The sequence below is a fragment of the Leiobunum rupestre genome, chromosome 11 (genome assembly GCF_980474605.1).
Source record: "Leiobunum rupestre chromosome 11, qqLeiRupe1.1.hap1, whole genome shotgun sequence".
Classification (NCBI taxonomy): domain Eukaryota; kingdom Metazoa; phylum Arthropoda; class Arachnida; order Opiliones; family Sclerosomatidae; genus Leiobunum; species Leiobunum rupestre.
The window spans coordinates 43,553,409-43,569,041 of record NC_143394.1 but is presented as its reverse complement, the minus strand read 5'-3'; the positions used below and the strand labels follow the sequence as shown (position 1 = coordinate 43,569,041).

Here is a 15,633-nt window from a genome sequence, read left to right as displayed (position 1 = left end):
CTCGTGCCTCACGATCACGTGATTTCGTTTCCATTGTAACCTTTTCAATAACGCAAGGATTATAAGAATTTTGCCAATAGATGCTTAAATAAAACCGGTTCAACGATTTGCCTAGAAGTAGTAATACATACTGGCAAAATCTTTGTATTATAAAACGCGCGCTACTTAATATTTCAATACAGAAGGGCTCGTTCAATTTCGCACGCGCCTCATGGAATATAATGCGCGCGCGCTATCAACTTTAGCCTTTGACAAATAAAACTAACATAAGCAAGTTATTATTTTATTCAGTGACGACTCGCGCATGCGCGTAGGGGAAGAAAAGAAAAAGAGAGTGGCGTTTATTGAGGCGCCTATTTTGGGTCCGATTTTTGTATATTCCGTGTGAAACTAGGTCCCATTGAAAAGCTATACTTGTACTTCGCTTGTTTCCCTAATACAGCTTAAATTCCCCAAATGTTGGTGTCCTTTTACTTTTTCGCATTTAACTTAGTACTCATTATTATTAGTTACGAATTAATTATTATTAGTTACGAGTTAATTATTATTCGTTACGAATTATTATTCGTTACGAATTATTATTCGTTACGAATTATTATTAGTTACGAATTAATTATTATTAGTTATGAATTAATTATTATTAGTTACGAATTATTATTATTAGTTACGAATTAATTATTATTAGTTACGAATTAATTATTATTAGTTACGTATTAATTATTATTAGTTACGCATTAATTATTATTAGTTACGCATTAATTACTATTAGCTACGCATCAATTATTATTATTAGTTACTAATTATTATTATTAGTTACTAATTATTATTATTAGTTACTAATTATTATTATTAGTTACTAATTATTATTATTAGTTACTAATTATTATTATTAGTTACTAATTATTATTATTAGTTACTAATTAATGATTATTAGTAACGCATTAAGTAAGTGAGTAACTGACAAGGAGACGACCCGAGGTATAACGCACCGATTTTGTTCAAACTCGGGGGTTTGGTAGACCTTCATATATCTTGAAAAACCCTAAAGGGAAATGTCTCCGTAGGCAACCGTTTTGCACAGGCAACCAAAAATGTTTTTGACAACACAAAATGGAAATTTTCCCATAGAAAATAACATGGGAATCTGACCAATATTAATTTTTGAAAATGCTAAAAATAGAAAATATAAATAATGAAAAAGTTCGAAGTTGATTAAAATCTTTACAGGGGTACCCTTACATTTGGTCAGATTCCCATGTTATATTCAATAGGAAAATTTACATTTTGTATTGTCAAAAACATTTTTGGTTGCCATGGTAAAACGGTTGCCTATGGAGACATTTCCCTTTAGGGTGTTTCAAGTTACACGAAGGTCTACCAAACCCCCGAGTTTGAACCAAATCGGTGCGTTACACCTCGGGTCGTCTCCTTGTGAGTATCGCCAGCTATCATTACTTGGGGGTACATAGCTGACGAATTTTCTCTACAAGACGGTACCAGAGTAAAAACATTTTGAATTTTTTTTGCCACATATCAAACTCACAAATTGCAAAATACTTTCCTAGAAACTCAAAATGCAAAATAATTTTTCTTACTGAAAATACAAAATGCAAAATGGTATTTGGCATTTTCAAAATGAATTTTGAACAGCCCTGCTTATTATTATTTTTTACATTCACGGTGAAGTAAGATTTGAAAGAAAAAGCAAGTTTTTCAAAAACTGGATTTATTGCCCATATTAATCTTTTTAAATAAATTATAAAGAAGTTGAAAATAACGTTTTTTTTACAACTCTTTTGGAATTTTCGGGGGATGGGAGAGTATTTCGATTAAGAGCCATATATTTTGGTGTTTTTTTTGTACAAAATGTAACGTCTAGAATGATCATTCAAAATGATTTAAGCAAAACAAATTATAATCTGTAATCCGTGTGAACTTAATACAACATGAAATACTTTGACAGTTCCGTGGTTGCCATCGTTCGGGGATAAAATTAAAAACAATATAAAATACTTTGAATGTTTGACGGGCAAAACCCGAGGCGCAAATCGCGAAGATCGAAATCTTGGCGCCGCGGAGTACAACTTATCTTCGTTCTTCAGACACATCTCGATCACTTACGAAACAATCCACACCAGCCGATAAATTCCCCATCACGATATTTTCGGTGTTTTATTTAATTAGGATTTGGTTTTTTTTAGAGAGATGGAACATCGAACCATTTTACAATAGAGGAACTTTTTTTTAATTTTTTTTCATATAATTTTTTTTTAATCCCAGTGAAGATTTAACCCTTGTTTCTATCGAAAGAAGAAAATTCCACTTTAGTCATCTATTTAAAATAGTTTATGGCACAGAGAACATCTCGATAGTTCGCGCATTTTTCGCTAGTATTTATTCTGAGAGTCTTTCTTTTCATGTAGCAACGTAATTTTGGGTAGGGATCATTCAATTTGGTTCTATCAATTATTTAAAAGGTCTCGCGCGAGACGCAACCGAGTTAATAAATCACTTCGTAGACCGTGGCTTTCTTGTCACCGGATCCCGTGACGATATATTTGTCATCCGAGGATATGTCACAACTCAAAACTGACGATGATTCTTTGGACTAAATGAAACGCGTTTGTTAATATTGAAATCGATATTAAATATTTGAAGGAAAATGTCACCTGGAATATGGAGGCTCCGTACGGGGTTCTCCAAGCATTCAACAAGTTGTCTTTACCAGTTGACACGAACCATTTGCCACAGTAAGCGAATTTCAGGGAGAGAACGCAGCTTTCGTGCAAATGCAGTTGATATTTATCCGGCTTCGTACAGTGAAGTACTTCCACGTTACTACTTTCCATACTGAAATCGATAGAAGACAACTTTTAACTATCTAAACCGTTCCATTATTAATGAAAGGACCAAAATAAACCATTAACGCAAAACCCAGGAATAACTAATATTTTATTTAAGCAACCAACGTCACTGAATCGAATTTTGAAACGTTTTCTGTTTGTCGATAAAAAATAAAGAAATTCGTCAGTCTAACGTTGCTTTGATACTCAAATACTGTTTTGCTTCTGGTTAAAAGGTTATCATAATACATACCCAACAGCTAGCCATTCACCAGTAGGACAATACCCCAAGGAAAATATTTGAGACGTGAAATCGTGCTGCTGTAATTGCCTTCCCTAAAGCGTAATCCAGGTTAGTGACAACTTTAGCAAAAAATAGCGAAACAAAATTACTTCTCTAAGGTCCCACGATCGTACTGTGTTATCTAAGCCACCCGTCCATAATTTCGTGCCGTCGGAGGAGATATCGATGCAAGACGCTCCGTCCGTGTGCCCCTGGAACTGTCGAACCAACGTCTGGTTGTTGAGGTCCCAGACCGCGATGTTTCCGTCGCTGCAGCAACTGAAGCACACTTTGGAGTCTGGACTGATCGCCAAGGCGTAACAGGCTGGAGCGCTGCTTGTCAATTCGGCTTTTATGCGAGGGGTTGGCTGCTTAAATTAGACCAAACAAATGCCGACCGCTTTAGGTTGCACCGTTTTTCGCAATCATACGTGACGCAATCACTCGTAAGTAAGATAACGTAGAACCATAAGTGTATAATATTGTTACAAAAGCGTGACACTTTCTATTCTTCACATGCCAAAGTTTTACTGAGAGCTATTCGCAAGACCAACTGCATTACGGGCTTCGTCGCCGTTTTGCGTCCGCTTGCTCCAGCGTTACACGTAGCCTTTGACAGCGCCTCGCTAGGGGGAGATTTTCTTCTCGTGATGACCTCTCAGTTAAATATTCCGAAAAGTGACCAACATAGGGAACAATATTATAAACTTATGGTAGAACCTTAGTCAAGGCCGCGTTAGCAGTTGTCCGGGCCCTAGGCAAAGTCTTACCAGGGTCCGTCAATGTAGCATTTTTTAATAATAATAATAATCAGCTAGGCTAATACCCAAGGCACCACCTTAGGCCCAAGTCATCAAGCGACTTTTAAAGCCATTAATTCAGGTGGCCGGGTTACAACGCGTAGGAAGGTGGTGGCAAGCCCTTCATGCCACGCGAGCCAACAGCTCCCTACACTAACTATTAACGTTAGCCTCAACAAGTTTTTATGGAAGGGGAAACCGAAGAACTCGGGGAAAAACCCGTTAAACCAAGCCATAGGTAATTTAATTGCCTATCAGTAACGCGGCCCAGACCTCGATACCAACCACTTCGCATTGAGACGAGAGAAATATAAAATAAAATACTTACCGCTCCCAAATCCCATATGCAGATTGTAGACGCTTCACCACCAACAATTAAGGTCCTACCATCGGGTAATAGCTTGCAAGAACGTATATAATTATCTCTTTGCTAATTTCAAAAAAAAATCCTGATTAGGCAATGTTCTAAGTGATAAGGACGGTTTTTAGTGTCATACCAAACAGTCTAGCTGCGAAATGGGCGTCTTGTTGCCGGGTTGACTAATGTCCCAGACTTTCACGCAACCCTAAAATACCGATGAATTTTAGTTGAAGTGAATCGGATGAGCGAGACAACGGAAGACGTACCTTTCCACCGGTATAGACGTATTTGGTTGGATTTGATATAGTGACGGCGCAAACTACTTCGCCGTGGTTTAAAGTATTTATTTGCCTAGCGTGCCTGGGAATTCCGGGACCTATTAGGGCGTCAGACGGAAATGGGACAGGCTGCATCTGACCATCGGCGCTGACGTGAAACGAATAAGCTCTGTAGGTCAAATCGAAATTATTATGGTGATTATATTTCAGGCACGGTTTTCACTGGAGCGAAAACGCCACGACGACGTGCGTTGACGCGCAAATGGGGTATTAAGACGCATTTTCACGCTCGGTAGTAGCGGGTAAAAATAGTTAAAATCCGCTTCCACTGACAGAATTTTCATTTTCCGCTTCGATCTGTTTCAAACAGATATTTTCCGCTTCCGCTTGGAAAACCCGTTAAATTTGAAATTGTCAGCTACTTACAATTGTTAGCTTAGCTCTAAAATTTCACGATAGCTAGTACCGGAAACGTATTTTCAGTATTTTTACCCGCTACCAGCGAGCGTGAAAATTTGGCTTAAGCCTTGGTTTCCACAAGCGAGCGTAACGGAGTGTTTCTCAACTTTAGCACGTAAATAAAAAATATATTATGATGGGCACTAGTGGAAGCCAAGTTTACCGCTTGGTTTCCACTAGCGCGCGTAACGGCACGTCACTAAACTTTGGGATGTACAAACGTTTTGGCGTCCCAGTCCGTAAAGAAAATTATGACGCGCGCCAGTGGAAACTTAACGGAGATTTTTTGCGTCTACGCTCGCCATCGCGGCATTGATGCCCTAGTGAAAACAAGCCTCGAGATGACCAGCGCGTTTCCTTACGGTTTTCCGCCCGGTATTGTACCGAAACCGGCCCTCATGGATGGATGAGAATCGTATCCTACCTAAAAAGATAGGCAAATTGACTCAACTTTACGGATACAGATTGTTTGTTTAGAGGTTTTTATCTACTTACCAGGCTTCTGGAGTAAGAATTCAAGGCAGCGGGGTTAATGTTGTTGTGAAGGAGTCCCTGGGAGTAGGCTGCGGCGGCCGCGGCGGCGGCGCTAGCGGCGCTTAGGTCGGCCGGGCTGAGCGCCGGATGTCCGGCTCCACCGGGTCCTCCAGCGTGCATGGGGTAAGGGTAAGGCGCCCCCAGACCAGGGGGGAGGGGTTTGGCACCGGGAACAGGCTTTAGATTACTGGAACTGGGCGTATTGGAACCCGAACTCGTTGGAGTGACGGATTTGGAAATTGGAGATAATGGTTTGTCATTCTGAAAACAATAACTTTTAGTTTCAATGGTCCGGGTTCCTAAGGTGGTTTGCGTCTTACCAGATGATCTTTGTGTTTGGAGATGGGCGTGCTACTACTGGATGACGATCCACTCCGACTAGAAGGTCTTTCACGTTTGGGAATTACTCCACCCGTAGCCCCTCCGCCGACGACACCGATACCCCCGGATCCACCGAGGAGACCTCTGCTATCGGTACCGTTTTCTCTAGGAGAAGGGGCTTCGCCGTTTGGGGGAGAAATGGGATCCTAAGAAAGAAGTCGCGGATATCATGTCTCATTCTTCGCGGGTCACTCTCGACATCGTAACGGGAAAGACCAAGAGTGACAATTCACATCGCGAGCATCGACATTTGAACTTGACGCTAACATCCTTCCACCAAGGAGCAACAAACACAGCACCCCACACAAGGAGGACGCAATCTGTCCAAAGTCGTGGATTTTCTTGCGTACACTTTTCATTGGTTAGACCACGGCCAACGTTGATCTCTCGCGCTACAGCGGCCATCTCATTCGTTGACACGTTTCTGTGTTAACCTATGAGCAAAAGATGTGTATGACGTCAGCGCCCCTAGCGGATTATTGTTTTTAGAATAGTTTTTACATTGAAGTCAATATAACAATCGAACGTGGCGCTGAACTCCTACACGTTATAGTACAGTTTATAGGGGGAAAATCCTTACTCGCGTAATTTCGACGAATGTGTTGGCTGCTGTAGCGCGAACAGCGCGTGATCAAAGTTGGCCGTGGTTAGACGCTTTAGAGCCTGCTGCCGTCGGGGGTTGGGGGGGGGGATTCGGAAATTGTCCCCCCCCCCGCCCGTAAAACGTTCAGCGTAAAGGTTCGTCCAATGAAATTTGTACGCAACACTGCCTTAGCGTGTTTAAAGGCTAGCTGCGTTCTCCTTGTGTTTGTTGCTCCTAGCGTCCACTCTCTGATCTTGCCCATTATCGAAGAGACAATAGCGTAAGTTTATAATTGTTTGGAAATTGTGCCATTGCTAGAACGATTACACATTTTTTGGTGGACTTCAGACTAAAGTCTGGTTTTCACTAGGGCAAAAACGCCACGACGGTGAACGATGACGCAAAAAATCCCCGTTAAGCCTAATACAATATTTTTGCGTCGAGGCGTTTTTGCCCTACTGAAAACCAGCATTTTAGCAATGAGGTAGAATAAATAGTGGTCCAAATCCGCCTTCCAGGACCTACCGTTTCGCGAGACAGTATTTGTTGAGTTGAAGAGTTAGGCCTAGTAAATGAACTGAATCAAATCGTGTTGGCGCCATCTATCGTGTTATTGTAAAACTAAACCTTAATATATTTTGCAAAAGTGTCTGCTTATAGAAATAGATAGCGCCAACACGATTGGATGAAGTTGAAACTTAAGCCTAATTCTCCTACTCAAATAACATGTCCCGCGAATCGCAGATTTGTTTGTATCTCTAGTCCATATTCTACCTCATTGCCTTTTAGTCGTCCTGATGAGCGCTTGCATGGAGAGGTGATAATTTAGTTTTTAAATTATTTTCTGCCATAGGCGTTTATCTTTACGCGTAAGATCCGACAATTACGGGACATAATTATAAACTTATGCAATGGCTTTACAATCCAACTCAACGGTGAAATTACTTCATTTGATACGTCCACCACTAAATCCTGATCACTTTTCTCGTCATCACTACCCTGCAATCAGAAAGAAGCGCTTCGGGTTAGATAAGCCGGAAGTTTGAACCCACGTCAGTAGGTAAAAATGGCAGTTTGTAAGGCTACTCGAGAGAGGAGATGCGAAATAATATTTCCAGGCCTGATACTCACTTACACAGTAGAATTTACAAGGAGACTACCCGAGGTGTTACACACCAATTTTGTTCAAACTCGGGGGATTGGTAGACCTTCATGTAACTTGAAAAATCCTAAAGGGATTTTATTCAATGGGCAACGGTTTTGCCATGGCAACGAAAAATGTTTTTGACAACATAAAAGAACATGGGATTTCCCTGTGAAAAAAATTGATAAAAATGTGTTTAATTTTGATTTTTTTCATAAATTTTTATCAATTTTTTTATAATTTTGGTATTTTAATTTTTTTCAATTTTGTAAGATGTTTCACAGGGGGGAGGGACCCTTGGAATCGGTCAAAATCCCATGTTATTTTCAATGGGAAAATTTCCATTTTAAGTTGTCAAAAACAATTTTCGTTGCCATGGCAAAACCGTTGCCCATTGAATAAAATCCCTTTAGGAATTTTCAAGTTACATGAAGGTCTACCAATGCCCCGAGTTTGAACAAAATCGGTGTGTAACACCTCGGGTAGTCTCCTTGTTAGTGAGTTTAGTGACTAAACATTTTATAAAAAGTGACCGAAAATCTAACAAAACTTGTAAAAAAATACTGTTTTATTGCGATTTTTGACTAGTTACACAAACAAAATAGTAACTATATAACCATAGGAAGTTATATCACTTAGGCTAATTCCACTTCTACAAAGTGTTTAACACTAATACCTTTTTCCAACCACTTATTTCTTTTAATTAAAAAAAATTAAAAGCGAACGGAGTTTGATTTAGTTTTATTATTTGTAAAAAAAGGGTTGCAAGACAGATTTCTAACGTTCAATGCTAAGGAAATCTAAAAAGTCGAAAAAAGTGATAAATAGTAACTTATTTTGGGAAAAGTGACTTTTAGTGACAGATTTTTAAAAAAAATTATTTTAAGGCCTCTATTTCTTTGGACCAAACTGGAATGCGTGAATTTAGCAGAGTACCCTAGGTGATTATTGCCGATTTTGTTCCGAAAATGTTTTTGACCACTTAAGACTTTTTCCTTATTTTACCCAAAAATTGTTACAATTTTACCCCAAAAATGTTCCAATTTACCCAAACTTGATGAAATTTACTTAAATGTGGTCCATATTACCCATTTCGTCATTTTCAATTTTTAACAAAAAATTTCGTAGCTAGGACCCTGTGAAACCGAGAAAATCCCATGTTTTATTAAATAGAGATTTATGTTTTGCGTTTCCTTTTGGGAAATTTCATATCTCATATAGGTCTACATTAAGCCAGACTTTGAACCAAATCGACAATAAACCCCTCGCGTACTCTCCTTGTTAGATACTTAGAGTGTGTAAATCGTGCGAAAATGAGTAGTAGTTTTTACCCTGGATTGCTCGTATCGTTTTCGGAGAGAACTGACGTGATCGTGTTTGTCCTCCTTTCTGATCCTCTTTTTCTCTTCGGGAGGCTCGGAGGGCGATCTACTGCCCCCTCGCGACCTCTTGTCTCGCTCTTGAACCGACGACAGAGGCGACAATGAATTGCGCTACGGTTTCCAAAAATAATCTCATTAGGTTTTCGTAGCTTTAGACGCGAATTTAGAACAAAAGTAAACGATTGGATCATTTATTTTTGATATTAACAGAAGTATATCGTGTAAATCGTACGACAAGTATCGAACGATGTACCTTCGGCAGCTCAACGCTGATTTTTCAAAATACGTTTCGGAAGATAAAATAACGAAATACATATTACGATTTTCCAAAACTTACGGTGTATTTTATATATTTTAAAGGGCTGTGCGATTAGTGGTTTTAGGTCAATCGAGTCGGTTATCGAGTATAAATTCTTTTTCATCGAGTATTCGAGTCGAGTCGAGAAATCGAGTATTTGATTAAGGGGAAACTTTCTCTTATTCGAGTAACTAAAAAAACCCCTCGAGTAATATTTTTAACGAGTAGTTGATTAGCTGTTTGTATTCAAGTAATTATGAAATTAAATTTAAAAGGGGTATAAAGTAACTTTCAATGCTGAAAAATATTCCTTTAATTTAAATGAACCACAGTTTCCATAACTTCGTAGGTACCGTTTATTGCCCCCCAAAAAGTTGTAAGAACCGCTCTTTGAACTTTGAAGCAACGAGGATAGAAAAATCAAATACTCGACGAGTTTAGAGAGCAGCTTATTCGAGTAATCGGGTACCCGAATATAAATTTTTTTGATACTCTGTCGACGAGTATTCTCCAATTAATTATTCAAGTACTCGACCTCAGAAAAGGGTTAGTGCTCTATATATGATTTTAGAGTACTCGCACAGCCCTAATATTTTAAAAGGTTAGAGTAATATTGGTGGCAAATGTTCAACGATTTACTCCCACTGAAAAGTGATTCGAGGAAACAAAGGTACACGTTGATCTATAGTCAGTTGCAGGCTAAGAAAGACAAAATATATAGTACAGTCGGCGCAAGGACACCTCAGACCATTTCCGGCCAGTCGAACGCGCGAAATTTGAATTCGACCACTTTACGGTCAATTTAAAATTTCGTAATATTCATCGTATTTTCGCGCCATCTAGGAACCGAAATTTGAATCTATTTTTTAATTTCATGTTGTCTTGAGTTTAATTACTGAACACAGCCGAATTATTTTGCTAAAGAAGGTTCGATAATGGAAGCTCCAAATATTTTAAATAGCCCAAGAGGTTACTATAAAAAGCATGATAAAGGTTTATTGTTAGCAAGTAAAGATAAAAATATAATTTTAAACGTCTAAAGCTCATTAAGACAACGACAACGTTACCCCCAAGAAAGCGTGGTAACTATTTTAAAAGAAACTGCCAATTTAACTGATAAGACGTAGAAATAAATTTACAAAATTAAACAATTATACATACTATTATAAATTTAAGAATGATAGGAATGCCCTAACTTTTAAATTTGCTCGCCACCACAATTATGAAATTTAAAAATAAAGATTCCAATTTTGGTCTCTAGATGGCGCTAAAAGACGATGAAAAGAGCAAAATTCGAATTTGACCGTAAAATGGCCAAATTCAAATTTCGCGCGGTGGAATGACCGGAAACGATCTGAGGCATCCTTGCGCCGATTGTACTATATATTTTATCTTTCTTAGCCTGCAACTGACTATAGAACGATACTTAAACGATAAACTTCCGATATTATTGATAAAAATATTTTTCAAAGTACCTGTCTATCGTCCGTGTGAGCTGTTGGGGGGAAAAAAAAGGCGTTTTAAATCAGAAAGTTTCAAAACTAAAATCTTACGATAATAAAATCAACTTTAAACGGAACGTGATAAGTATCATTTTCCGAGCTTAGTTTGACTGCCAACACGGGCACTCTTTTTAACGAGACGAAAGCGTCATTTTCGCCGATTCCATTTAATAATTTGAGGTGCTCGAAAAGGCGCGTTTCGGTAAAAGGAAAAGCGGACGCCTGGATTAATAATAAGAGAGAGAATCCGTGACCGAGTACCGGTTTAGCAGGCGTTCAAATGGAAAACTTGTTCCCGATTCTTTCGCCGATTAGAAACGTATTCGAGCCTCGACGCTCCATCCGAGAGCGCGAAAAGGAATAGGCGATATATTCTTTTATTGGGAAAATTAGTCGCAAATTTCGAGAGAGACTTTGGAGTTTTATCAGGCCGTATAATTCCCGCTACAAGTACCCTTCAAAGTGATTAAAATTTAGACGCGTTTCAGTCGCGCGCCAAATCCTATTAGTACGCCTTCGACGATTTCCATTTGGATACTCACCGCTATTGGAACGTTTCTCCTCCAGACGGTGGTCCTTGAGTCCAGCAGATCCGGATCCGGAATTAACGGCCGCAGCGGCAGCGGCAGCCGCAGCCGCCGCCGCCAGGTGCGACGCCGGACCTCCGGGCCCGGCAGCTGGTCCTCCTGGCCCAGAGCCGCCTCCGGCGACCGCCGCCGCCGCCGCTAACGAACTGGAGAGGGCCAGAAGGCCCGTGGCACTAGTCGGAGGTAACGTGGGCCCTTGAAGTCCAGCCAGGGCAGCCGCGGCCGCGTGAGGCATCATGGGTAAGGGAGGCGCCGCGTGGGCGTGAGGAGGCATTTGTTGGGCGTGCATTTGTTGCTGAAAGTAAATAAACAGACAAAAAAGACGAGAAAACGTTATTAGTCACGCGTTCGTTTAACTGCGGCAAAACTATTCCTTCGCGAAGTTAGATCGATAATATCATAAGTAATAATAATAACCAAATCTTAAGTTTTGACCCATGAGCAGGGTTAGAAAAAAACAGCTTTTTTAAAAAATCCAGTACGGTTAAAATCGGTTAAAATAACTAATAAAAAAATGCTCAAATTGCTTATATCTAGCCCTCATTACTTCGAAAATGCTCAACTTGACCGATTTCGAAATGACGTTTTTGCGCGTAACAGTACCTTTACATTGTGAGGCATAGCAGGCTAATTTAACTGCTTTTATACCCTAACATGGCGGCATATTTTCGCGGGCAAAATGAAATTTAAGATACCTCAATTGCTTATATCCAGCCCTCATTACTTCGTGAGACGACGTAGCAGACGACAAAAAGTGAAGGTTAAGTTTTAGTTTCGTTTTGGAATAAAAAATGCAGAATACTATATTCCACATTTTTTATTTGAAATAAATAGTATTTAAAGTTTTCAATATTTCCAATTCATTTCTGAATATTTTTTTAATAAAAAAAAGTGGTTTTAACCATGGATTTTTTCGGTGGTTAAAACCGGTTTAAACAAATCTGATTGGTTCTTGCCAACCCTGCCCATGAGAATAAAAGTTGGAACTTTTATTAAAATATCAAACGCTGTTAGTGTGATACAAATGTTTATCGAAATTACTTATGATAATATAAATAATATCAAGAATGCATTGAGGTACGCAAGAATATGGGACAATAACATTAACCTTCGGTACCACTTCGTTGCTTTAGTTTGTCTACTTCACAATCATGGAACGAAAAGGTAAGGTAGAGACTTTTCGCTTGTTTAGAACAGAAGGTGTACTTTTTTACAGGGTTGCCACAAAATTTTGAGATTAAAATTCCTGACTATTCCACTTTTCCCCAGAGATTTTCCCAGACTTTTTAAGGCCAAAATTTTTATTTTATATTTTACTTTTATCAGAAGTTAATAAATTTTAATGGACTTATATTTCAGTAAAAAGGTTATTGCAATGTTGAAAAAAGTAGCCAAACTTTCAAGAAAATAATTATAATAATCACAAAATTGTTGAAATGTTGCCCTGGAATAGTTCAGCCAATGCCTAAGAATGAGTTCATAAGCTCTTTAGTGGGAGAGAAAACGGATCCACAGCTGAAGCGAGGAGGCAACATTTCAACAAGATGGCCAAGGTTATTTTATAAAAAGAACTATTTGTCATAGATCTAGAGTAAAATTACCTTCAAAAAGTGTCAAGATTAAATTGAATTCCCTGACCTTTCCCTGACGTTTTAGGCCCATTTATAAATTCCCTGCCGTGTAGCAACCCTGTTTTAGGATAAATTTAAACTATTCGCTTGTTCTGGTGGAGAGAAAGACTACACCGTCCACTATTCGTCAGTACCCGAATCCATTCTTAATAATATCTATTGTACCAGCACGCGTATTTTATTTTAGTTTTAAGGAAACTTGTCACCAGTCGAAAGAATGTTAAATTGTACATTAAAAATAAATTTTTGGTTTTCAAATAAAATGTTACGATTCCAGACTAATTTCGACTGCTTCCAAGCCACATAAACAATAAAATAAAAAATGTAACGAGAGGTATGGGTTAAAAATAGGGGTTATTTTAATAATTTCATCATCAAAATAAAAGTTGAAAAGGAAAAATTATAATAGGGCGTAAAAAAATCCCAATTATTAAAGGTTAGGAAAAATGTAATTTTAGAGAAATAAACGGTAGAGAAAAACCAAATCCAAGAAACGAAAAATAATAGTCGAGAGATTATATGGTTTTGGTAGTTAGTTGTTACCAGTCGGGTCTAAGAGTTTCTAATTCACCTGCAACGCTTTGCGGCCTTCGGGCTGCAACAGGCTCTGTCAACGAGAGAGAAACACAGAACGAAGGGGAGGAAGATATCAATAGAGAAACCAAAAGAAAAATGAAGATTTCCAGAAAAGAAATACAAAAATAATTGAAAAAATTTAATAAAAAGGAACGGAGAGAAAACAAAAGTACATGAAAAACAAGATTTAATTTGGTTAATATTAAAATTTGTATTAGTTTATGTTAGTTGAAGATTGTATAGAACTATACGAACCATTAGATGGGCTATGCCACTGTGTTGTTGCTATAAAAGAGATTGAAAATAACAAAAAAAGGCGTTACTAATTTATTATTTAAAAAAGTTTCATTTTGTAGGCTTAGTAATATTTCATCTTTTAAAAATCAAGAACTATTTGAAAAGAGTATTTACTGTACAGGGTTCGTACAAAACGTCCGTAGTTAAATTCCCTGACATTTCCAGGTTTTCCCTGACCAAATTGCCAAATTTTCCCTGACCATTTTTGTAGAATAAATAAATGGTTTGACGTAAAGATCTTCGAAAATATTTTCTTTCAAAAAATTATTTGCCCGAATTTTTGGGACCATTTTAAAATTCCCTTACTTTTTGGGACTATTTTAGAATTCCCTTACTTTTTGGGACCATTTTAAAATTCCCTTACTTTTTGGGACCATTTTAAAATTTCCTTACTTTTTGGGACCATTTTAAAATGCCCTTACTTTTTGGGACCATTTTAAAATTCCCTTACTTTTTGGGACCATTTTAAAATTCCCTTACTTTTTGGGACCATTTTAAAATTCCCTTACTTTTTGGGACTATTTTAGAATTCCTTGACTTTTTCCCTGACATTTTGGAATTACTTTCAAATTCCAAAAATTCCATGACATTTCCCTGAACTTTTGGAAACATTTTCAAATTCCCTGACTTTTCCAGATTTTCCAGGAGCAAGATAATTATTTACAGAATAACTCATTGCATGATTTTCAGTAAACTAAATTGATTCCATGTTATCATATAAAATGTATTATAAGTATTATTTGTGCAAAACGGTTAATACATTTTTTATAAGAAATCTTATTGATGTAAATTGGTATTCATTAGCGAAAACTATCCGAACTCATAAAAATCCCTGATTTGTACAAAAAAATGGGAAAATCCCTGATGTTTTCAAGGTTTTCCAGGTCTGTATGAACCCCGCTGTAGCTCTAGTTTTAATTAGGTGTGTATTTAATGTGGTATTCATTTGTAAATTGGTAAACTAAGTATAATTAAAAACTAAAGTATGATCAAACGTTTATAATCTATCTCTTATCATAAGTATTCCTCTATATAACACACAATAAGTGGACCCAAAACCGGACCATTCTTACACTCGTGCTATTGGAAAGGTAACAATGGAAATGAAATTTCCTGATCGTGAGTCATTAATCAAATCAAATTTAAAATTTTATTGCGAATCCTTTTTTTCTTACATTGGTTGTGGGCTAAGTCATTAATGACTTGTAAGCCCGGTTTTCAGAGGTGTGTAAAGGCCTTTTCACACGAGCCAACTTTTTGATCCAACTAGATGAGTTAACTTGAGTTGAGTAAACTAGTTGGTTCGTGTGAATAAAAGTTCGATGAGTTGATCCATCAAAAAAGTACGCCAGAAAAAAATGGATCACTGATCCATTTTTGCTGACTCAGCATTTTGATTTGAAAAGTTGGCTCGTGTGAAAAGACCTTTAGTTTAAGAGACTAACGAAATATTGTAGAACATACATAAATTTAACAAAAAATAAAAACATTATATAAACATAACAAAAAAAAAACATTATATAAACATAACAAAAAAAAAGAAAAACTAAATTACACAAAATGTGAGTGAATACAGAATTTAAAAAGATTCACAGTAGTAAGTGCTGTCGGAGTGTCGGTTAATTCATTAGATTATTTTTCGAGCATAAGTAACTTACGTTTTTTTTTAAAAGTATAATTTTTTTCATATAAAT

The 15,633-nt window shown here is 37.6% G+C and overlaps 1 protein-coding gene across 3 annotated transcripts in view; it reads right to left on the bottom strand.

The window, feature by feature from the left end:
• Nucleotides 1-1,709: 1,709 nt before the first annotated feature.
• Nucleotides 1,710-15,633, bottom strand: part of LOC149922922 (transducin-like enhancer protein 4) — an 85,733-nt gene continuing 71,809 nt past the window's right edge. Inside the window, exons 8-23 of one of the 3 annotated variants that reach the window (XM_090164275.1) lie at nucleotides 13,898-13,927; nucleotides 13,638-13,673; nucleotides 11,391-11,730; nucleotides 10,822-10,841; nucleotides 8,998-9,159; nucleotides 7,468-7,521; nucleotides 5,879-6,085; nucleotides 5,520-5,819; nucleotides 5,387-5,448; nucleotides 4,554-4,734; nucleotides 4,424-4,492; nucleotides 4,255-4,356; nucleotides 3,237-3,494; nucleotides 3,097-3,179; nucleotides 2,670-2,850; nucleotides 1,710-2,608 (exon numbers count right to left, since the gene is read on the bottom strand). In XM_090164275.1, the coding sequence (XP_090020401.1) occupies nucleotides 2,501-2,608; nucleotides 2,670-2,850; nucleotides 3,097-3,179; nucleotides 3,237-3,494; nucleotides 4,255-4,356; nucleotides 4,424-4,492; nucleotides 4,554-4,734; nucleotides 5,387-5,448; nucleotides 5,520-5,819; nucleotides 5,879-6,085; nucleotides 7,468-7,521; nucleotides 8,998-9,159; nucleotides 10,822-10,841; nucleotides 11,391-11,730; nucleotides 13,638-13,673; nucleotides 13,898-13,927 (2,193 nt within the window). In that variant the 3' untranslated portion in view covers nucleotides 1,710-2,500. Of the gene's footprint in view, nucleotides 2,609-2,669; nucleotides 2,851-3,096; nucleotides 3,180-3,236; nucleotides 3,498-4,254; nucleotides 4,357-4,423; nucleotides 4,493-4,553; nucleotides 4,735-5,386; nucleotides 5,449-5,519; nucleotides 5,820-5,878; nucleotides 6,086-7,467; nucleotides 7,522-8,997; nucleotides 9,160-10,821; nucleotides 10,842-11,390; nucleotides 11,731-13,637; nucleotides 13,674-13,897; nucleotides 13,928-15,633 lie in introns of all 3 variants that reach the window. The other 2 variants (XM_090164274.1, XM_090164276.1) reach the window with 2 other exon arrangements.